The sequence below is a fragment of the Phocoena sinus genome, chromosome 5 (genome assembly GCF_008692025.1).
Source record: "Phocoena sinus isolate mPhoSin1 chromosome 5, mPhoSin1.pri, whole genome shotgun sequence".
Taxonomy (NCBI): Eukaryota; Metazoa; Chordata; class Mammalia; order Artiodactyla; family Phocoenidae; genus Phocoena; species Phocoena sinus.
This window is the reverse complement of record NC_045767.1, coordinates 121,536,936-121,562,309: the sequence shown is the minus strand read 5'-3', so window position 1 is coordinate 121,562,309 and position 25,374 is coordinate 121,536,936. Positions and strand designations below refer to the sequence as shown.

At 36.7% G+C, this 25,374-nt stretch overlaps 1 protein-coding gene and 1 non-coding gene across 3 annotated transcripts in view; both read right to left on the bottom strand.

Moving 5' to 3' along the window:
• EMCN (endomucin) overlaps positions 1–25,374 on the bottom strand; it is a 93,560-nt gene that overhangs the window by 19,776 nt on the left and 48,410 nt on the right. For both annotated transcript variants that reach the window (XR_004350148.1, XM_032633602.1), the window contains exons 4-7: positions 24,776–24,886; positions 12,371–12,409; positions 499–591; positions 14–67 (exon numbers count right to left, since the gene is read on the bottom strand). Coding sequence is in view for 1 of the 2 variants with exons in the window: in XM_032633602.1 (XP_032489493.1) it covers positions 14–67; positions 499–591; positions 12,371–12,409; positions 24,776–24,886 (297 nt within the window). In the remaining variant the exon portion in view is untranslated. The remainder of the gene's footprint in view (positions 1–13; positions 68–498; positions 592–12,370; positions 12,410–24,775; positions 24,887–25,374) is intronic.
• Positions 16,635–16,797, bottom strand: LOC116754876. Its single transcript, XR_004350205.1, has one exon. It is a non-coding gene; the product is annotated as a U1 spliceosomal RNA (small nuclear RNA).

Here is a 25,374-nt window from a genome sequence, read left to right as displayed (position 1 = left end):
ACGTATTACTCACTGGAATAAGAGGGGCTGGTTGAAGAAGAGCTTGCATTTTTTGCGTTCTCAGTGCCTATTATTTTAAGAAAGAAAAAAAGTCACCTTTGGTTAATGTGTGCCAATTCTCACACTCCTCCCCCCACCTCCCCCACTCCCCGTTTAGGTAAGCCTCTGTGATTTATAGGTATGAGTCTTGGAGTGAAAACATTTTATCTCATTCTGAAAGATTTCTGTTTCATGACTCAAGATTGGTAGGGAGTTAATGTATACAATCTGATGAGTTTGGACACATGCATATACCCATGAAACCATACCCACAGTCAAGGTACTAGACAGAGTCATCACCTCCAAAAGTTTCCTCGTGTCCCCTCCCTTGTTTGAGGATGTGTAGTTTTGTTGTGTATAAATTATACCTCAATAAGCTGTTTTTTAAATGGGTGAGGTTTTCTTGGTGAGGAGGGGTCAGGCGAAGCAAGCTTCCACTCATACACACAGAAGTCATACCTTGAGACTGGGAGATGTTTTCCAGAATTGTTACTGATACTGAGGATAATGTAGGGATTCTGGAAGGTGACGCATCTGGTTGTAGAGTGTTAACTGTAGGAAAATGATAAATGTAGCGTCAGATGATAGTATTTGCTCTTCTTACTGGATTTCTTTGCAGATTCAAACAATTTGCATTTCTGATGATCTGTAAAAAACTGCTTATTGTTGAATAATGGGATACATACAATTATACATTAAATCATGAGTTCATTCTATCTCCTCCTGTAGAGATGATTAGATTTTGAATGAGAAAACTTGGGTGTTAGTAGTATACCTTCAAGAACTGGCCAAAAAAACGTGAGCAAGTTTCTCATCTTAGGCTACAGACTGTATCACCTACTGCATGAAGTTCTGCCTCCCATAAGAATGCAAACCAATGCAGAAGCACTAATCACAGTTTAGATATTACAACTTTGAGTGATAGTGATTCTTTTCACTATAAATACTTAAAATGGACATAAACACCCAGGACTTCAGATTTTATAACGTTTCTTAGTGGTCAAAGAGAAAGATTGCAATCGAGACTTTGGTTGGAAGAACTGGGGAAAACAATAATAGAAGATCCCTTCATTTTTTATCTCAGCAGTGGTTTACAGTTGTATGCCTTTTCTAGAGTAACTGCTGCTTGGATGCATTTCGACCACTGTCCATGCTCTTTTTACCATGGCAAATGTTAATTTTAAATTGATTATTATTATTTGTTTGCATAAGTCAACATTTGCCATCTTTAGTCAGGAGGACTAAAACAAAAAAATAATAAATAAAAATTTATTATTCAAAACTCATAAATTTCAAGGAAACATAGATAATTATATGTTTTATAAGTGTACAACGTTTATTCTTGTGAATCTGTAATAAAATGTAATTTGTATTTTGAACATTTTTTGAAAAATAATTCTCTTTTTCTTGAAATATGAAGTAATATCTTTTAATCACACCTGTTTGCCTTGTCTCTACACTGAATTGCAAGCTCCTGGAGTGTGAAGGCTGTAATTCCCACCATCCACCGCACGAAGCTCTGACCACAGTGGGTATGCAGTAAGATGTAGCTGACTGCTTGGATAAACTAAGAGGCACCTCTTACAGTTATGGCCCCCTTAGGAGTGTGAAGGCCATGCATAATTGCATGAAAGAAATTGATATTGCCTATGACTGCCTTGTATCTTTCTCTCTTTTTCACCCACAGCCCAGCACGCACTGCATGCTTATGCATTTTTGACATTTGTGGGGGGAGAATAATGTTAAGATTCTGTTCTTGCCAGGCAAGAGATCTGTGGGAGGAAGCTAGATATATGCCCGTAAGAACAAAGAAAAATGTCAGGCTCGTGCACTGAGCAGGCAGAAAAAGGAATCTTAAATACAAGAGTGGGAACTAGCTCAAACCTCGGTACTTAGTTGCTTTTTCCAGTGTCAAGTGTTCCAGTGAGGATGAATGGTCTTTTAGTTGTGTTGGTAGAGAATGAGATGGCTGATTAAATAACCAATGGCATTAATTCCCGTGGGATTTCCCAAGGGTTAATTTTCAAGACTCCACATTCTACCTTATTACCTTCTCATAGACAGGCTAAGTGGCGGCTACAGTTCTGAGTATAATCTATCTGGTTCAGATGAAACTCCAAGCTTTCCTCCTTAAAAGGTTAAAACGTGTTGACTGTCCAGTGCCATTATTACTAATGATCCACAGGGAGGCAATAGAATTAACCCTTCTTAAAAGAGGATTGGTTGGCTCCTTGAACAAAGACTTATTTTTTTTCTTTTAACCGCAAACTTTAGTTAATAAATCACCTCTGAAACCAGCACACACACACACACATACACACACTTCACCTCTATTACATTGAATGATTTCTGGTGTTTTCTAGTCTCTTTTACTTCATTTTAAAAAATACTAGTCATGACCCACTAATGGGAATTAACTTACAGTTTGAGAAACCCTGTCTATTATTGATGAAATTACAGGTCTTGGCTGAATTCATAAATTGTGAGTTTAATGTACTTCTTCCTGCAATTAAGATGGAGCCATGGTATGTTCAGAGCTTATGATTTCTGTGGATTTCACTGAGACTGTATTATGCCACGTTCTACTAAGGCGGCATTGGCAGAGGAGGTACAGGAGAGGTGCAGTGGATGGTTGAGAGCATGATTCTGAAGACTGAGTATGCGGGCTCAAATCTGACTCTAGCACTTATTTGCTGTGGAATCTTAGTTAAGGCACTTAAACTCTTTGTGTCTGAGTTTCCACATCTACAAATGGTGATTATAATTTTTCTACATCATAGTATTGTGAAAATTAAATGAGTAAAAATAAATTTAAATTGCTTAGAAGTGTGGATACTGATATGGATATAATATATATAATTACTATAAAATTATGTTAATTTATATATTATTTTATAATAATATCCTATTGTTATATTGTGATTAGGCACCTACAATAGAGAGTTGTGTCTTTCACCAAAGTCAATTTATCTAATTTTCTCAGGTATTCTAAGTGTAAAGCTATATGACTCTTCAGACACTTAACATGTTTTCAGAAGCTTCCTTGATCTAGTCAGGAACTGGAGAAACTGGAGTATATGGTGTTCTTAGATGACATCAGTTTGCTCTCAGACCTTGACTTTTGGTGATTGTAATGATGATTGAATTGCAGATATGGTATGTTATGACTTAAATTTAATTTGCAAACTTCAGGCCAGAAATTGGAGTAGGCTGTTTGAGGCAGAGACCTCAGAATAAAGTCTGTTGTAATAAAGAGACTTGAAGAACCAAGTCTATTGTAATAATGTATACCCAAATTTACCTGATGGATTAGTCTCCAAAATTTACAAACAGCTCATGAGGCTTAATATCCTCAAAACAAACAACCCAATCAAAAAGTGGAAAGACCTAAACAGACAATTCTCCAAAGAGGACATACAGATGGCCAAAAGGCACATGAAAAGATGGTCAACACCACTAATTATTAGAGAAATGCAAATCAAAACTACAATGAGGTATCACTTCACACCAGTTAGAATGACTATCATCAAAAAATCCACAAACAATAAATGCTGGAGAGGGTGTGGAGAGAAGGGAACCCTCCTACACTGATGGTGGGAATGTAAATTGGTACAGCCACTATGGAGAACAGTATGGAGGTTTCTTAAAAAACTAAAAATAGAGCTACTATGTGACCATGCAATCCCACTCTTGGGCATATATCTGGAGAAAAACATGGTCCAAAAGGATACATGCACCCCAATGTTCATTGCAGCACTGTTTACAATAGCCAAGACATGGAAGCAACCTAAATCCCCCTCGATAGAGGAATACATAAAGAAGATGTGGTATATATATACACACACACACACACATACACACACACACAAAAGAATATTACTCAGCCATTAAAAAGAATGAAAACAACGCCATTCACAGCAACATGGAGGGACCTAGAGATTCTCATACTGAGTGAAGTAAGTCAGACAGAGAAAGAGAAATATCGTGATATCCCTTATATGCGGAATCTAAAAAGAAATGATACAAATGAACTTATTTACAAAACAGAAACAGACTTAGAGAACGAACTTATGGTTACCGGGGGGAAAATGGGGGAAAGGGATAGTCAGTGAGTTTGGGATTGACATGTACACACTGCTATATTTAAAATGGATAACCAGCAAGGGCCTACTGTATGGCACAGGGAACTCTGCTCAATGTTATGTGGCAGCCTGGATGGGAGGGGAGTTTGGGAGAGAATGGATACATGTATATGTATGGCTGAGTCCCTTTGCTGTGCACCTGAAACTATCACAACATTGTTAATTGGCTATACTCCAATATAAAGTAAAAAGTAAAAAAAAAAAACAAATTTACCCTATTGCCATCTGACAGTGGAACACATTTGGCTCTTGCTGTTAACCAATTACTAGGTAAATCATTGGAAGTTTTAAAGACAGAAGACCTTATTGATGTCCCAGGGTACCTCTGGTGGTTATGAGAATGCACCTCATGGAAGGCGAACTACAGTGTAATTGACCGAGGTTCCCCACCTGCTCTCTGAATTCCATCACTGTGTTTGTGCTGATGCCATACCTTCTGCGGGCTGCTCCCAGCCAGTGATTGAGCCTGGCAAGTATATGAAAGCAGGTCTGCTCCTGGGAACCGTGGGTTTCCCTGAGGAGGGACTTGAGCTGGAGGAGTCCCTGATGGCCTTCTCAAACCTTCCTTAAAGGAAGGCATACCATACACAGATATTAACAGGAGAAAAAGTGTGAGAGGCCGTAGAGGATAAAATATTCTAGTGTGAGAAAGAAAATAAAACTGTGTGTTCTATTTTCATTTCACCATGTTTCCTGTTCTTCTTTTTGATATGTACGCATTTGATATGTGTTTGAGGGACTAAATTCAATTGAACGGAATGCTTATTCATTTTTCTCATTATTTATAAATAATTGGAACTGGTCTCTAACTGCAATTTGATGGATTCATGTCTCACTTTTAAAAAGAACTTTCCAGCACTTGTCACAATAACTCATTCACTCCTCCTTAACACATTTTCTTCATGTGGCTCCAGTAGAGCACACACTGCTGGTTTTTCTCCTACCTTATGTCTTATTCTTCTCAGTCTCCTTGGCTGGTTTCGTCTCTTCTTTCTGACTCAGTCTTGGAGGGCCCCAGAATGCAGTCCTTTGTCCTCATGTCTAACTACACTAATTTCATTGGTGATTTCAGTCAATTTCAAGGTTTAAATAGGATATCAGTGCAAATGATCTCCTAATTTATACTTCCAGCCTAGACCTCTTTCCTAAATTTCAGATTCATAATCATGGCAAATAATAGAAATCTGAAACTCAACATGTCCAAACTTGAATTTCTGCTCTATCTGCAGCCTTTCTATCTTAGCTGATGGCAGATATTCCTTCCAGTTGCTCAGGCCAAAAGCCTCAGAGTTATTTTTGATTCATCTCTTTCTATACTATTCCAAATGCAGTCATCAAGAATATGTATAGGCTCCATCCCCAAAATATATTTGGAATTTGGAGATTGCATGCCACCCTATGACCCTATGACCACACTGGTCCAAGCTACCATCATTTCTCTCCTCGAAAATTTGCAAAAGATAGTCTTGCTTCATTTGACAGTCTCTCCTCAGCAATCAGAGTTATACTTATAAAACATGAGTCAGATCATGTCACCCCTCTGTTTAAAATCCTCAGTGTTTTTCCATTCCATTTACAGAAAAAAATCACAGTCCTTGAAATAACCCACCAAATCTTAGGTAATCTGCCTGGTGTATCCCCTGCCTTTCTCCCTGCCCTGTTTATTTAACACACCAGTCCTCTCCTCAAGTTGTAGCTCTGTTTAGATGCTCTTCCCCCACGTATTAGGTGGCTCACTTCCTTCTTGTATTTTCTCAAACCTTTTTTATGACTTATCTTGACCACTTTTTCAATACTGAAAATGGTCCCCACCTCTCTGGCACTCATAATCCCTCCCTTCTACACTGTTCTACATCTTCTCTTTCTCATAGCACTTATCACCTCCCACCTTGCTTTATAATTTGGTTAATTAATACGTGTATTGATTATAGTTTGTCTATACTTATACTAGAATATAAGATCCTCAAGGGCAAGAATCTTTATTTTGCTCACTGATATTTCCCAAACGCTAGAGAGTGTGTACAAGTAGCGACCATAAGTTTTGCTGAACGGACAAACAAATTTTTTGGCAGCAGACACGACTATTGTTGAGGAGGAAGTGAATTCATGTGTTTTCCTTTTTTGCCTTAATATTAGGATGGGTACTTATTTAAAATCATTCTCATTAATTTTTTTCATTCATTCTGAAGTAATAGAAAAAAATAGACACCTACTCTGGGTCCAACAGTAGATGCTGAAGGAAATACAACAGAGTACATCAGATAGTTATTTCATTTAAGGAGCTCTCACAGGGAAGGTGAACAGCACAAAGTTGATTGATGTGAAAAAAACAAACAGTATGTCAAGGATTAAGATAAGAGATACCATGTTATTGTTAATTGAATTTTACTTGTAAATTAATTCTTAACAGAAAGAATTAGAGGTGCTTAAGCAATGATATAGGCCATAAGATGAATAAAATAAAAATGAGAAATCAGAACAAAGGAAACTGGAAGAAACAAATAAGCTCCTTCTAAGAGTTAATACCAAGCATCAATATGGTTGCTGGTGTTGGCCATAAGAATTGGTTCTCAGCATCCTGACACTCAGGGAAAGGGAGCATGGTTTACTCTAGGCTTTCATTATCAGAGTGGAAAATGGTCTATTATATAAGTAAGTGGCACATCAGCGGCCCAGTCAATAAATGCTATGAGTATGGTTGGTCCCATTCTCTGTTTTGGGAGGGGAAGATGCTGGTATGATCCCTGAGGTCTCTTCTAGCTTTAAGATTTAGATTCTTGTCAGGGTTCCTTTCAATTCAGATTTTGTTATAGCTAGTCTGCATTTTCACTTTTAACGGGATCCCCTCATCTACTTAATGAGCAAAATGACAAAAGGAAACTTTTCTGCCTTCACATGATAAAAATTAATTTCTGCTCTCATCAGACCTGAACTTTCTGACCTAGTTGTACACTTCAAACTATGCAAAAACAATTTTTATCTCAAAGTTCTTTCACTTTGCTTTGGGCCATCAGCATAACTAACCAGAAGTAATAGCATCCTCTAACCCAGTAATAACTGTGACTAGAGATTTGTTTACTTTAGGTAACTCTGTAGAAATATACGTTGAAGAAGGAGGGCATATTTTTCTTTTGTGACTTAATATAAATAGTTATTAATTTCCAGAAAATTATATACAACGCCCAAAGAATGAATGGGGCACTGCTAATTACTTCCATATGTGCTAACTCACCTTATTCTTAAACATTTTTATTATGTGCTTTAAAGATGAGAGATACTGTGGCTCAGAGAGATAAGGTAACATGTCTGGCAATAAATAGAAGGGCTAAGACATAAGCCAAGTATGACTCAAAACCCTATCTGTTTCCTTTCCATTATGCCGTGCAACCAACAGGTTTCAAGTGAGTTGAGCTCATCTTACTTGTTAATGGTATCATTATCAATGAGACCAGTGAAATTTTTTTTCAGCATTCTGAAAGTTTTAGAATGTTCTCGTCTCTCTCCCAAAATATATACATCATCTTACCTGAAATTCACAATTTGGATAGTACGACCTGAAAACACTGAGAAGCTTTTCAACGTGTAACTCTTCCTGTGCCGTATGCTTTCTGAGAATGTGAGCATAAGCGATCCAAAACACGGACATGAAAATGTTAAAAAGGACTTTATTTTCAAGTTACGGGACACTGTGTGCCAGGCATCGTTCTAAGTGTTTTACACTCACTATTGTATTAATAATATTTTCATTCCATAAAGTGGAAACTGAAGCCCAGAGAGTATAAATAATTTGCTCAAAGTCACACAGAGCTGGGGTTTGAATGCAAACTCTAGACTCTGTTCTGTCAACCACAATTCTGTGCTGCCTAGGCCTCTGCTCCTCAGTCGGAATGAGTTATAAGTGCATGCCTCTTATTTTTGTTACACGAAATATTATCTATTTCAATTTCGGCTCCAATTGAGAAGGTATTCTTCCTACCAAGGTAAACTAAACACCTCCTTCCTTCAATAGGCCAAACCAGACTCTGCATATACATACAAGCAGACAGAATTATTCCTAGTGTATTAAATAAAGCACATTGTAGAGCTCATTGGAAGGGCTCACACCCTTAGCAATATCATTGAAATGTGTTGGTTCTTAAAGTGAGTGTTGGCTAGCTAATCAGTTGAGACTGTGAGTTTTTATGACCTTTCAGTGTAGACTAGAGAGCCACAAGAACAGGGCTGAGCACTTCTTAGAGAGTTATCAGATCCCTGAACTAGAGAAGAACCCACATAGCCATACCTAGATTTATAGATTCATACAATTTCCTAAGTGGAAGTTTATGCCAGACCCTATCACATAAATATTGATATATTTTTCCTTCCATAACTGAGTTATTTTATTCTCAACTAATTTTCAAACAGCATAAAATTTCCAAGTTAATAAAAACAACTCTGGATATCACTTCGCTATGGGTATATTTCTAGTTTGAGTACGTTCTACGTGAACAATAGTATCTGTCAATAGTTCTACCCGAACAAAGTTCTACCTGAACAAAGATTCTGTCATTCAAAGTTCAAACATTCAGGTAAGTAATCCTCTGTATAAAAATAATTCATGCTTCACATTATATGAATTCTGAGAGATGAGTAACCAATCCCAGGCATTATGTAAGATGTCAAGCATAATGAATGAACCAAGACAGAGCACCCTCCTTTCCAAAGGCCAGGAGTCAGTTTTGATGGGACTTTTATCTGTGCTGGCTTCTGATTTTCCATCAAAATTAATGTCTACAATACAATTGAGGTCCTGAAACACAGTTGAGAAAGTCAAGAAGATGGGTACAATGAGAACTTTCACAAGCTGTGCTGGTGACTATGAGAATGTTGTGGTGAGATATTTTATGTGTCAACTAGACTTGGCCATGGGGTTCTCAGATATTTGGTCAAGCATTATTCTGGGTGTGCCTGTGAATGTGTTTTTGGATGAGATTAACATTCAGATCAGTAGACTGAGTGAAATAGATTACCCTCCATTAGGGTGGCTCTTATCCAATCAGTTGAAGGTCTGTATAGAACAGAAAGGCTCCCTGGAGTAAGAAGAACTCTTTCTGCCAGATTGCCTTGAGCTGGGATATCAGTGTTTCCTTTGCCTTTGAACTGAGATATCGACTCTTCTTGGGTCTTGAGCTTGCCAGCTTTCAGACTGGAACTTACACCATTTGCTCTCCTGGCCCCCAGCCCTTTGGACGGACTAGAACTATACCATCCATTCTCCTACCTTTCCAGGCCTCTAGTTTGCCAACTGAGATCTTAGGACTTCTCAGACTCTGTAATGCGTGAGCCAATTCTTCATAATCAGTCTCTTTAGAGATTTCCATGCATATATACAAATACTATATATATATATATATATATATATATATATATATATATATTCCTTTTGTTCTGTTTCTCTGGAAAACCCTGACAAATATAGTTGTCTTTTCAGAAAGTTAAGGGCAGATGGTTTATTCCTTTCCCAATACTCTGAGGCATATTGTTCCATTTTTCTCTGGAGCTGAGATCTCTTATCAGAGAAATCAAGAGGTTCATTTTCAAGGACAAATTATTAGCTCTGCCTGTCTGTGAGAAAATGATAAGGCTAAAGAAAAGTGAATTCTATCATTGCTTTAAATTGTTGTAATGGCCACATGATGGCTGCATATATCTCTGGGGAATAAACAGTTTTTCATCACTTTTTAGTGGGTCTTTCTATCTCCTCATTAGCTCTGAATTCAGAGCTAAAAAAATGAGTAGGTAGAAAAATCTGGCAGCTAGAAGGTCGCTTTTTTCATGAACCCCTTCCTCATCTTTCTTAACCTGCTTTTTCCCACCCAATGTATACCACAAAAGCAGCTAAAGGGAAAAAACTCTCTTCCTCCTCTGATCTTAGCATAAGGTTATCTGAGGCTCATCTATGACACATCACTTTATACCTACATGACTGCTGGAGTGATTATAGTTATTTATAATATTGACTAGTCTTTAGTAACCCCTAATGGCAGGCTCCATGTAACACTCAAACTCTTAGCTAGTGCTATGTGTGATGGAACAGAACAAATATTTATTGAATGCCTCAGTTAGTGGTGATTGATTGAATATACCATTCTGTATATTTGGCAGGAGATTATACAAAATTTGGAGTCTCACCAGGTATGTTACAGTGGTCAGGTGAAGTTAGACTTTCCCACATGCTTTAGATATTGGCCATGAATTCCTCATGCTTAGCATTGTTAAACTCGGTTGTCCATTCATACTACCTTTGCTCTGTTGAATGGGATGAATGGACATTTCTTCTGACTTTGACTGATCATTTCCATCTAACTATGACTATCTTTCTTTTATCTTTATTACATAAAATTGAATGTCATATCTATGTATAGTTGCTTATAATTCACATTTTATATATAGTTGCCTTACTTATCCTGAATTCCAAAAAAAGATCCTACATAAAACAATCAACAATTTCTAGATCCTTAAAAATAGTTTTTGAAGAGAGTGGTAAAAACATAATTTTTCAAGAAAATTAAAGTCAGATGCATAATCTGAAAGAAGGTATCAAACATGAGAACCCAGTATGTTCTAGTCAAAAATTAAATGTATATTTAACTCATATTTATGGAAGGAAGCAGTACTAATAATTCTGTGGTCAAGAAGTCTACCTCAACTTTACCTAAAAGAAAAATGCTAATTATTTTAAGGACGATGCCTCTCCTTGATCATATGGGTGAATATTTGTGAATTTTTTTGAGTGTATCTGGATTTAGTCTTCAGCCAAAGCATACATCTGAAGTTTGAGACTGACTTTTCTACAGCTGATAGAATCAGCCTCATTTCCTTCTAGTCTGCTATTCAAATCAGTGGTTTGTCTATTATTTGTGTTAGGAGCATTAGTTTCTATAATTCAAAATTAAAGTCTAAATGGGCTTTTTATTACATTTAAAAATCAATTATAGCTAAAGTTGGCATTATGTTAATACCATTATTTTAAACAAAATAAAAGATGCTTCAGTCTCCCCTTAAAACGAGCTGACACTTTGTCAGCTTCCCAATTGTCTTTCATCTGTAACTTCTCCTTGATAACCAATCCATGAAGCGGGGGGACAGGACTTCTCCAGAACAGTGCAAAGCACCAGCCAATGTAAAGCTACCCTCTTTGCCTGGATGTACTATATTTATGCTTTGTTTTGCTTTGTTTTTCCCAATGTTTTTTCTGTTGCATTTCTAGACTATGTAGATGGAAATAAGAATAAAAAATATGGCGATAAGGTGAAATAGAGTTAACAATATAAAAATAACTTCTTTATTCATTTGATCTATTATGTAGAAGATAAATGATGAAAAGTTAAAAGCATAATAATTTTCATTTCTAATTCTTTGAAGGTAAACTATGATGATTATTTAGGACATTTGCTGTGAAAATGTTATCAGAGTCACTCATAATTTTCAAGGCTTTATTTTTCCAATTTTTTAAAAAGTTACATGATCTTACAAGTTTACTTCATGTATTTCTCATTTTATATATACCAAAGGTGGTTATTATTGAGAACCTAAGAGATTTGTCATGTATATAAGTACCAGGTAGGATGTAGGAAGGTAAAAATCCCCCAAACAATTATAATTTCAAAACAATAGGAAGATTCAACATTATCATTTTCCTCTGCCCAATAATCTTTTTCAATTTCTGTTGCTCCAGCATCCAAAATTTATTCAGTTTAAAACTAAGGATGGCAAAGCATGAGCACTTCTTTAAGTGATAACATTTTAGGCTGTTAACTGTGGTTTATAACATCATCTCTTTGGATGCCAGGACCAGGCTTTGTTAGAAAGTAGAGAAGACAGCAAACACACACTCTATACTTCTGAGAGAGGGCAAGCTGACCACAGAAACAGACCAGGAACAGTAGGTTCTGAGCAGAGGAAAATTCCACAGGCTTTATGCATTTACCAGAACTGGTTCCACTCATCCCAGCCCCAGAGCACTGAGGCACATCATTGTATATTCTCCGGGACTGCATTTTTTTAACACAAGATTTCCTAAATATTTTAGTTGCCATGTAATGTTTTCCTTTGTGCTATTTCACTCTGTCCTCAGACCGATTGATCTACTTTGTCTCTTTCTTGGGATTTTACCCGGGAATATTTTCAGAGAAAGAAAATTAACTTACCTGGTGTTTCTGTGGCTTTGATTGAACTCTGAATCTCAGCTTTAGAGGAAAGAAAAGAAAATTGCTAAAATTAAATGTTGAATATCAAATGTACTCTCACAATTATTTCAGGGGGTAAATAGATATAGATCTTAGCTCATTTCTGACTTACTTTCATCAAATCATAAAATCAAGAGGCTTCCTGATTAGAAGAAACTTCAGAGCAGGGGTCAGCCAACTTTTTCTTAAAGGGCCAAATAGTATTTTAAGCTTTGTGGGTCATAAGTCTCTAGTGACTATTCAGCTTTGCCATCGTAGTGTGAATGCAGCTATACGTAATACCTAAAGAATATGTATGGCTGTATTCCCATTAAACTTTATTTACAAAAACAGGTGTGGGTCTGGATTGGCCTGTGAGCTGTATTTTGCTGAATCCTCTTTTGGAGCACCTAGTACAACCCCACATCTTGAATACGCCTAGATAACACAGACAACTACGAAACTTTGGTAGGTACTTCATGAGTGGCACTGCCATGTGTCATATTCCTACTAAGATATTGTGCATCTCCTGACCTGAGGAAGATTCAGAATGGTTCATACAGATTCCTCTGAAACTTAGGGAATTCCTCTAAAGTAAATATAGCTCAGAAGAGCTTCTACAAATAACATCACCTGAGAGAATTATAATCAAAGATCACTTCAACAACTTGGAGTGTTTGCACCATGAACCAAGATTTGCCAAATGAAAAAGTATAGAAAAAAATTGAAACAAATAGAAGCCCAATAATGACAGTTTAAAAATATTCACTTGCTTCCTGTGTATTTTCACTTGACTGTCTCACCAGCATCTCAAATTTAACATGCCTGAAACAGAACTCTTTTTTATTGAAGTATAGTTGATTTATAATGTTGTGTTAATATCAGGTGTACAGCACAGTGATAGTAATTCAGTTTATATATATATATATATAATATATATATTCTTTTTCAGATTTTTTCCCCTTATATGTTATTACAAAATATTGAGTATAATTCCCTGTGCTATATAGTAAGTCCCTGTTGGTTGTCTATTTTACATACAGTAATATGTATATGTTAATCCCAAACTCCTAATTTATCTTTGGTAGCCACAAGTTTGTTCTCTATGTCTGTGGGTCTATTCCTGTGGGTCTATTCCTGTCAATAAGTTCATCTGTATCTTTTTGTTTTAGATTCCACATATAAGCAATAGTATAATATTAGACTTTCCCTGTCTCACTTACTTCACTTAGCATGATCATCTCTAGGTCCATCCATGTTGCTGCAAATGGCAGTATTTCATTCTTTTTTATGGCTGAGTAATATTCCATTGTATCTATATACCACATCTTCTTTACCCATTCATAACTCTTGACTAGCATCCTCAAACCCACCTCTGCCCTCACCATCTTAGATCAAAGCACGGTACAATTGTCTCCCAGGTGCACAAGCCTCATTTCCCTCCACTCTAGTCCACCACTCTACCTCATCTGCTCAACAGTACTTTTATCACTCCAGGGACATTGATTCTTTAAAAATATGCTTGTTGTTAGTTAGAATGTAACTCCAGGAGGACAAAGATTTCTTGTTTTACTCAGAGCTGTAATCGCAGAGCCTACTACCAGGTCTCTGGTAAAAATATAAGGAATGAACGAATAACAGTAGAAAGTAATAATAATAAACCTAATTCTACCTCTTTGAATTCAATTTTTAAGAGAAAACGAATGCCTTACTTAATATTCCTGCTTGGATAATCACAGCTACTATTTTTCAAGCAACTCTTATGATCAGTTCCATATATTAATTGCTGATGTCTACAAGAAAGACATTATTATTTCCATTTTGCAGATCTGCAAATATTAGTTGAAAGCAGTGAAACTGCTTTCTCAAAGGGAGGACCGTGATTATAATTCAGGTCTGTTGGTTCTAAGGTCCATTCTCTTTTACTCAAAGAGACAGCTTTTCCTTTCACTAAACTGTTCTGAGTGGAAAGCTTATGTAATTAATTCCTACTTTTGATAACTAGTTAAAATACTTTTGGACATGGCATAATGTTGTATTTGAAAGTTGCAGTTAAAATATTTATCAGCTGCCAGAGGATTAGAATACAAATGAAATCCAAACCTTTTGTTCCTCCTGCTTTTAATATCAGGTCATAACCTTCTTGCTGATAGACTTTACAGAGAATGAAAAATTTTTAAACTCATATCAGACAAAACCTTCTGACTAGCCTTTTTTGCATTTTTTTCATCCCTCAAAAATGCATAATGAGAGAATGGACTTGGGGACACAGGGAGGGGGAATGGTAAGCTGGGACCAAGTGAGGGAGTGGCACGGACATATATACAGTACCAGTTGTAAAATAGATAGCTAGTGGGAAGCAACCGCGTAGCACAGGGAGATCAGCTCGGTGCTTTGTGACCACCTAGAGGGGTGGGATAGGGAGGCTGGGAGGGAGACGCAAGAGGGAGGGGATATGGGGATATATGTATACGTATAGCTGATTCACTTTTTATACAGCAGAAACTAACTCACTGTTGTAAAGCAATTATACTCCAATAAAGATGTTTTTAAAAATGCATAATGATTTTAGAGGGACATATCACGCAAAAGAAAAATAACTGTGCCTTAAAGATGTAGCTGAATATTAAAAAAATAACATATAACAATTCAAAATCCGGCCTTCCCTGGTGGCGCAGTGGTTAAGAATCTGCCTGCCAATGCAGGGGACACGGATTCAAACCCTGGTCCAGGGAGATCCCACATGCTGCAGAGTAACTAAGCCGGTGCACCACAACTACTGAGCCTGCGCTCTAGAGCCTGCGAGCCACAACTACTGAGCCTGTGTGCCACAACTACTGAAGCCCACACACCTAGAGCCGGTGCTCCGCAACAAGAGAAGCCCACTCCCAGCAACGAAGAGTAGCCCCTGCTCGCTGCAAACAGAGAAAAGCCCGCGCGCAGCAACAAAGACCCAAACGTGGCCAAAGAAAAAATAAATAAATTTATTTTAAAAAAATTCAAAATCCTTTTATTGAATCTTAAGAGGTCCAGACTTTTATATATGAATGAATATATTATTATTCTAAGGACAAAATTCTGTAAATCTTAAATATTTAATCAATACTGGAATACACATACCTTTTTATCCTAAAATCAAGGAAGTATTATTCTGAAGATAATAAAGTGTTTTCATATGGCATACTATTTTCAAATTTGGATTCAGTTCTGTGGATATAAAATCTTAATAGAGAGGAATCCTATGGAATATGGCTAAAGTATTATTCTTGTTTTTTTTTTATTTATAAATTTCATAATGCAAATGTGTTTTTAAGAAAAGGAAGTAGGTGAAGTCAAATAGCAAATAAGTGTGTAACCTAGTCTCAAACTTAGATGTTTAGTAAAAACCAAATCCTTAATCAGGGTGGCTGGCAACTTAAAATTTCTTGGTTGAGTTTGTCTCTAATATGAAACTGAAGTCTTATGAAATGCAAATGAACTTTGAAATGCTAAACTTTAATCCACAATTTAATACAAAGCTAAACTTTGCTTAAACTGTCAGCTTTTAAAACAGAAATAATAAGCAATAATACAACAAGTAACTTTGCTAAATATTCTTATCTTATGAAGGCCATTATATTTACAGCTATATATAGCTGTATATAATTACACACAGAACATGATTTATCATTAACAGGCCCAGGAGAAAAAATATATACAGCCATTCCCATATATAATTCTTTTCTGATTTGCTTAAAAATAATTTACTAGGACCAATTCAGATTTTCCTTCTTATTTCCACCCCCCACCCCCTTCCAAACAAAGCATTGACTGAGCCACTGTACATGAGATGAGTTCTGGTTTGGCTAAACTGTGACTTGTGACTAAGACCTTGTTATCCTGAGTATTCCTCCTTTATCAGCCCACATGAAATGATACAAACTAATTAAATATCATGTAAGAAACATTGTAATTAAGTTCCCAAATAAATGTCATAGATAAATGGTGACATTCACAAGAGAACTAATGAGGATAGGTGATCAGATAAATTAGTGTTTTCCAAAGTATGAGATGCATAGCATTGTAAGAGAGATTCTATGAGGCAGTACTGGAAAGTGGCATTAAATAAGATTGAAACACTAAATGAGAAAGTTATTTTCTTCTCAGCTTTTTTGTTTGTTTCAATGACGAAGTTTCAAAATTTTAATTTGATGCAAATATGTCATTAATACGTAGCATGTGCTTATCATTTTTTTTTCACCCCACAGCGGGAAGAATGCAGTCCCCAACAATCACAAATTATTCAGTGGAGTTTTCCACATTTGGGAAAATCACAGGGGTCAGCACAGCACATCCAGAGTGCTATGGATAAGCCTCGACGGGGGAAAACCACCTTCATGATCCTGGTATCTCCCCTTCCAGGTAAGTATTTGATTTATTTTCTTAAACAAGGACAAGCAACAGAGCCTTTGGCAAGCAACAAAATCTAACTAGAATTTTGTTTTATTTTGCTTACATCATAGTGACTTTCTAGCTTCTGTTTATGCCAAGTCAGACTGGTTTTTCATTTATGATGGTTTACTTTTCAAACAAATTTAAGAATAAAAAGTGCGTCAATTGAAAGAAAGTACTAAATAAATAATAGTGCAGATGGTACGCATATCTGGCAACACTCATTAAGTTGTGGGAAATACTGAGGTAGCGTCTTGCAGAGGCTCTTGATAGTTGTGTAGAATTTGAATAAGTAAGTGGAGGAAGGACAAGGGGTTGAAAGAAGGACCATACAGATGAGGAGGGCAGCATGAACAAATACTACAGTCAGGAATAAATCTGGTAACAGCAAGAGAACCACCCTGGTGAGAATCACAGGTTTATATTCAACCAGCCTGTCAGTCCGTCAGTCTCTCATATTGATTGAACTCCTACTCGTCAAGCATATGATGCACCCAATTAAAAGCTAGTTGTTGTCTAATTCCTTCAGATACCTTACGTAAAACAGTTGTAATGAGAACAAGTGTGGTATAGTGACTTTTATGGGATTTGAGGCGAGAAAAACAGGGTCTGAATTTCATCTTTTAATTTAACCTTGGCCAAGTCACTTAGTCTTTCTGAACCTGTTTCCTTATTTGTGAAACTGGTATCATAAATACCAACTTTGCCTGGCTTTTATAAGGACTATCATTAATAAAAGAATAGCTAAAATGTGTTATTTACTTTCCAGACACTGTTTTAAGCTTTATATATTTTTACCTCTTTTAATCTTCACATGAATCCTGTAAGGGTGTAGTCTTATTACAACTGCTTTACAGATGAGGAAACTGAGAAGTTAAGGAGCTTACCAAAGGCCCCAGTCCAAATAAATGGTTGTGCTATTATTTGAACCTAAGCTATCTGATTTCAGAATCATTGTTTGTAACCAATAAGCTAACTTCCTCTTGGCATGATTGTAGATCCCCTTTTTTTTTTAATTTTAAGAAGGTTGTGGTGCCTTGAAAAGCACAGGCTTGGGCAGAGGCCATCCTCATGTTCAACAAGTAGTATATCTGAAGTGGCTACTTGATTACTACAATTATATATGATTTTTGTGTTAAACAAACTCCATACTAAACTAGGATAAATTATGCAAAAAGGAAACCTATACGATAAACTATTTGTTACATATAAATGTTATTAACTCTGACTAAATAACCTACTGATTACTTATAAATGTTACTCGTTTTTACTTAACAAAAGTCAGATTTTTCCCTTCAGATTTCCAGTCTGTAATATTGTATATGCTGTGGTAGCAGAAGCTCTAAGTGGCAAAAACCTGAGAAGTATTTTTATCCACGCACTTGCCTTAGTAGAGTTATGTCCTGGCATTTGCCCATCTCAATTTGTGTTCTACCTATAACCTTATTCCACATTCTCTCTTCAGCTAAGATAAAATCCACTAAAGGGAGAAAGAGCAATGGTCTCTCCTTCCCTGTCAATCTCTTACAGTATGAACTATACCTGCTTTCAAATCTGGTTATAGATATCTGAATGACTAAGTTTCCAGCAAGAAAAGCATCTATTTTGCTTTCTCCCCTCCATCTTCCTTTTACTTCTCTATTCTCTCTTCAGAAACCATCAGGTATGCAAAGGAAATGAAAAGAGTCAGAGAGGATGCCACATTTTTAAGCCACTGGCAGAAACAGGGAACTCAGAAAGAGAAGATTTGTAATTTTACAACAGAGTTTTACGTCCAATTTTCCCACAGTTTAGATACTGGAGGATGGGGACTCCTGTGATTGACATTTCTTTGAATCACTCCTCAGTGCCCCGTGAGGTAGCCCTACCAATGGACAGTGACAAATGCATGGATGTTGAAATCTAGGCGTAACAAGGGTAAATTCAGGACATGGTCTGGGGTGGGTTAAATGGTGACATCCCCCTCCCCCTGACTTCCTTGGAAAGATATGTGTACCTAGAACCGGTGAATACAGCCTTATTAGAAAGAGGATCTTTGCCAGTGTAATTATGGATCTTGAGATGAAATCATTCCAGATTGGGGTGGGCCCCAAATCCCAAGAAATTGTCTCTATAAAAAAAGAAGACACAGACAGAAGAGGAGACACAGAAGGGAAGGCCGTATGTAGACACACAGGGAAAAAGACAATGTGAAGACAGAGACAGAGATTAGAGTGATGTATCTCTAAGCCAAGGAATGCAGAGAATTACTGGCAATTTCCAGAAGCTAGGGGGCATGTCAGGTCACCGATGCTCTCCAAAAGATTTTTAGTGAATAAATTAAGTTACTAATTAATCCAAAGGGCCCACGTTTCTTTATAAAGTCAGATCACTGAATTAATGAGGATTTCTATCTTAAAAATCCTAGTATTCTAGAAATTTGTCTTCTACAGACAGAATAAAAGAATAAAACAGGAGAAATGCACACAACTTTAAGAGAATGGGAAACGATTAGAAATGTTTGGAGAACATGCTTTTTTGATCTACATTCCACCTTTCTAGGGGGTAAAGCAACAGACCTCAATAGCTCTACTCTAAAACAAGCCTGCATTTGAGATAATGTACCCACAGTGCCTTTATCTGAGAGTCACTCTGCGAGGACCCATTGCCCATATGTTTAAGAGGTGTTCAACCTTCCCCTGCCTATAGATTGTTTTGTTCTCCTTCTGTTTCTCTGTCTTGGTTCCACTAATTTTGAATGCTTGTGTGTGTGAGGGGTGGAGATGGAAAGGGAGCATTGCCCTGCTAACCAGGAATCTGGGCAGACTCCTGGTCTCATCAGGCACCGATGGAAATGTGTGCAAACTCATTATATCAAGTGGAGTCCATGCTTAGCAGGAAGCACCTTGAGGAATGAGAGCGATCTAGGGAGGATGGCTGCCCAAAGAATGAGTTTTATAATAAAATTTCTAAAGGACTTAACATAGAACTGGTTAATCAAATGGCAAATGCAAAGGGAAGCAGTAAGTACCCTTCTTTCATTACCTTGCTTTCCAGGGTGTTTCATTTTTCAAGAAATGATTTTGTGGGTGTATTTTTTAAACTACTTGGAAGAAAGCCACTTCAGACTGTGTTTAGAAGCTAAATAAATACAGGAGTCTCCAGAACTGAGATGCAGAGGGCATTTTATTGCATGAATCAAGGCAGAATTAGGAACCTCAAGTGACCCATGGGATTGACCACAGACTTCTAAGTGCTAATTTTAATAAACCATGGTTCTTGAATGACATTTTCCACATCAGGCACTGCCTGGGTGGGTGTCAGGGCAAAGTACAAATTATTTGAGTTTAATCCTCAACTGCTACACATTTTGCAGATGCGTATTCACTTTTATTCATGTTTGTCTTGGGTGCAGTCATATTATGAGATGGATGAGGTTTTGGTTTGCCAAAGGTACTTTTCAGACATATATTGCCTACAAAATAGGTTCTACTCATCAGAGCCCAAAACACTACCACAAAAAAATGTTCTTCTTATGAAGGAAAAATTACCCTCTTCTTTAAGTTCCTTTATGTGGTGACTAATTAAATAAAATGATTAGTTTACAATTATGGTGTGAAATTCAACTTTTTCTAGATAACCTTTTTTATGTCGTGCCTAAGATGATTACAATAAAAAAGCGGGGAAATGGAGGTTCTTGATGTGTTTCTAGACAACAGTGGGCCTTGGGCGTCCACAGTCCCCACTTGCTGTGTCATTCTACCCTAGAGGTCTCCCAAGAAGAGACTTGGAGACTGTGAGTCACCTGTAGCTGCTTTGTCTTAAGGACTATGGGTATGCCAACAGTACATCCTGTATTTATAATGAACGGGATCTGATAAGGCTCTTACAGAAGATTGCTAGCTTTTCTACTCAGGATAGTTTGACTAAAAGTACTGATTACTTCCAGTCACAGAGGCCAGAGTAAGGAAAGTCCTTGTTGTGAAGATACATGTGGACTGGAACTGGAAAACTGTCAGGAATCAGGGGACCTCTCAGAACTGCTACTCTCTCTGTCTCGCCTGAACAACTTCATCTTGCTCGCGGGGTCTCTCTATTTCCGCACATAGTCTCTCTCCATTCTTCTTCTACCAACTCTGCTTACTCATAGTACCTGCTTCCTTATGCCGCAGGCATACACACCAATCACCGTGGCTGTCTCAGACTCACTCTACTAAAACCTTGCCACTACAGTTCCTCTGACTTTTTGGTTTCTTTGGGTTTTCTAGTTCAGATTACCCAGAAGGGAATTTATTGGCCTAGATCAACATTCTCTTTCTTTTTGTTTTTAAACAAATCTTTATTTGGAAACTCACCACTTAATGCACTCATTTTAAGTACACAACCCAATAATATTTAGTAAATGTATAGGGTTGTGTGGCCATCACTATACTACAATTTTAGAACCTTTTCTTCAACACAAAAAACTTCCTTGGGTCTTTCTGCAGTCAATCCCCAGGCCCATCTCCAGGTGTAGGCAGCCACTTATCTGCTTTCTGTCCCTATAAAAATATCCTTTCTGGATATTTCACAGAAACGGAATCATATACGTTGTATTTTGAGAAAGACTTCTTTCACTGTGTGATGTTTTTCAGATTCATGCTATTACAGAATGTATCAGTATTTTGTTCCTTTCAATTGCTGAATAGTATTCTATTATACAGATATCCCATGTTTTGGAATATTACAGATGAATTCCAAATGGAAAATCAAATGAGATATTCTATTTCGCCAGTTAATGGACATTTGGATTATTTTCAGTGTTTGACTATTATGAATCATTCTATTCTTAACACATTAACCACAGCCTGTTTTGATTACTATAGCTTTAGAGTAAGTTTTGAAATTGGCTGTGTCCGAGTCTTCCAATCTTGTTGTTCTTTTTCAAAAGTGTTTTGACTATTCAAGGTCCTTTTCATTTCCATATATATTTTAGGATTGGTTTATCAATTTCTATGCAAAAAACCTGCTGGTATTCTAATAGGGATTGCACTGACTATTTTATCAATTATTGATCAACTTGGAAGCAACCGCCGTCTTAAAATATCAAGTCTTCCAATCCATAAACATGTAATGTTTGTCTATTTATTTATTTATTCTTTGCAATGTTAAATACGTATTTGAATTTTAATCGTGAGGTTATGCTGATGCCTTTGGTTTCGATATGATAATGCAGTGTTTTTTTCCTTCCCCCATTCTGTATTTGTATCTCCCCTTTTCACATTGAGAACACATCTATATGTTTTTTCAATCTTGTAGTACCAAGTATTTAGATTCACTATATTCATTTCAGTAAAACAAACTCATCAAGTGAATTTCAGGATTTCTCTGCAGTGTTTTCCTTTTCTCTCCCCCTTTTTATCTGTTCTACTGAGGAGGGTATGCAGTTAAGACTACGTTGTTTAAAGTACTTGGATTCTTTTTGTGCGCTTTTTTAACAATTTTATATATGGTTAGGTAAAGTGTTTCTGTTTGCATTTAACTTTTGCTATTTCTGTCTTTGTTGATGGTTATATACTTAGAAACAAATATATTTGTTATGAAAACTGGTGGTAGATTATTACAGTATAAAACCTAAGGAAGCAAATGTTCAAAACATTCATCATTGGCTTTTAAAATTTTTTAAACATACAGAAGCAACACACTCATATTCTACTTTTCTTTCCCCCGTGATTCCATCTTTCTTGTGAACCCTTGAAATGGCTTCATGTGGCTAAAGTCAGAATCAAAATGATGTCATTTTTGCATCTCACTAGCACTTTCCCACCGGCAGTAATGTTTTAAAGTCTGATTTCTTTGCTCAAGTACCAGATGTAATTGTACTAATGAAAAATTTTCATTTTTGATCCTTAGTGGGCTTGTCTGAATCACTAAAACTAACAAGTGGTCTTTTCACATAATACTAAAATAAATGTATTATTTAAATTGTGTGTGCATTACATTAAAAATGCATATATTGCCTTTCGCTCCCTGCTCTGCTGTGTCTGGCCTGTTGGCTCACACCTGCCACATCTCCCAGATGTGCTCTGATACCAGGCTCCACATTGTGAATGTCCAGAGCATGTGATCAGAATAGGCTCAGCTCTGCTTTGGCTTTGGGGGTCCCTTAGTTCTTTTGCTCCTCTTGCCTAGAAACTAACTCCATGATGTGTCCTTTTTAGGGTCCCAGACACCCACTAGAGCCCCTCCAGGTGATGTGCCAGGGTATCACTGACTAGTCCTACTTAGTTCAATTATACTCATATGACTATCTGCCTTAAGACAAAAAACTCAGGGAGGTGGCAGCATGCAATAAAGAAGAGAACACAGGGCAAGGAATCAGATATGCCCAGGTGTTAATTCTGGTACTCACTAGCCCTACTGATGGGGACAAATCTTTCTTGATAATTCACTCCGTTGCCTCATTAGATCACTGGCTTATGATAAAAGGATATAACTCAGGGACAGCCAGATGGAAGAGATGCACAGGACAAGGTATGGAGAAAGGACGTGGAGCTTCCATGTCCTCTCCTAGTGCACCATTCTCCTCAAATCTTCACATGTTCACCAACTCAGAAATTTCCATTTATATATTTAATTTCTCACACAAGTGTTTTATAGTTCAGTGTACAAATCTTGCATTTCTATTGTTAAATTTACTCTTAAATACTTTATTCTTTCTGTTGCTATTATGAATGGAATTATTTCATTATTTTTGGATTGCCATTGCTAACATAAAGAAGTATGATTTATTTGTGCATATCTTGTATCCTCTGGTATAGAATACTCTTTGTTAGTTCTAGTAGCTTTACTGTGAAATCTTTGGGTTTTCTACATAGATAATGATGCAGTCTACTGAGAGAAACACATTTATTTCCTCCTTTCCAATCTGAATGAATGATTCTATCTATCTATCTATTTATCTATCTACCTATCTATCTATCAGCTTATTGTACTATCTAGAACCTCTAGTTATAATTTTGAATAGAATTGGGGAGAGTGGAATCTTTGTTTTGTTCCAGATCTTAAGAATAAAGTATTAAGTCTTTCACTGTTAAGTATGATGTTTGCTGTATATTTTTCATAGATATCCTTTACCAGTTTGAGGAAGTTCCATTTTATTTATATTTAATTGAGTTTTAATTATGAGTGGGTGTTATATTTTGTCAAATACTTTTTCTGCATTTACTGAGTCTACTAATATGGTGTATTACATTACTTGATTTTCATATGTTAAACCAACCTTGCATTCCTGGATAAATTCCATTTGTTCATTCTTTATATCACTTTTCATATGTTACAGATTTTTTTGTAATATTTTATTAAGGATATTTGTATCTGTGTTCATGATGGATATTGGTCTGTAGCTTTCTTTATTTGTGTTTTCTTTTCATTCTTTTCTGTCTTTGGTGTTAGGGTAATACTGGTCTCACATAATTATCTGTGCGATGTTTCCTCTACATCATGAAAGAGTTTGAGAAGAATTAGTATTACTTCTTTTGTGAATATTTTGATAGAATCCACACTTGATGCCATCCTGCTTGGAGTTTTCTCCATGGGCCCGTTTTAAATTTCTAATGCAGAATCTTAAATTGCTTTAGGTCTTTTCAGTCTTCCTATCTTCTTGAGGCAGTTTTAGCAATTTGTTTCTAAGAATTTTTCCATTTCATCAAAGTTGTCTAATCTTTTGGCCAAGCTCACCTTTTTGTGCCAGGTGATATCATGGGTTATTGCTCAGGCTTGGACTGATCCTCCTTGGCATCCACTCATTTGTGGCTATGGAGGGATAGAGTATCACTGTACAAAGCAATGTCGCTAAATGGTTGTCCCATTTGGTAGAGACTAGGAGAGAATATAAGTAAGGCATTGTTCTTTGGTAGCTGTGGGCTGGAAAACATTCTGAGTTTAGTTCTATCCAATATACTAGTTTAACATTTCAGCACAAATCCTTGTACTTACTCTTGGATTGGGGACTTTGTAATGTTGAAATAGCATTTGGAAGTGGAAGATTTATCACTGTTGTTCTTGTAGTGATGAACTCAGTCTTCGTGGCACCTTTGGCTGTAGATCCTAATTATGTAAAAAAGAATGAGTAGCCATCAGGGGTGCAAACAATCACTAGATCATATCATTAATATTAACATAAACATCCAGTTACAACTTGAAGATTAGTTACTTAAAGTCCTCTGATCAAGATACAGAAATCCAGTGTTTTGATGTCTGTCTTTTGGTGAGTCATTTAACTACATTTTTAAAAGTGGAGGGACATTAGACTCTCCTACATGTCTGATATAGGTTGTTTCACTTGATCATAACAGTAATTCTATGAATTAAGTAGTAATTATCACAATTTTACGTATGATTCTGAAAAGTTATATAATTTTCCCACAGTCACAGAGAGCCAAACCTTTCTGATGTAAAACGTAGCAGCTACCCTAGAAAGGGGGTGGTAAGGCAGTGGTAGTAGCTGAAAGTGGTAGTATGATTCCCATGCTGTCTAGGAGAGAATTTTCAGGTAGGTGGAATAGCAGGGAGGAGAGAGATAACAAGAAGTAAAC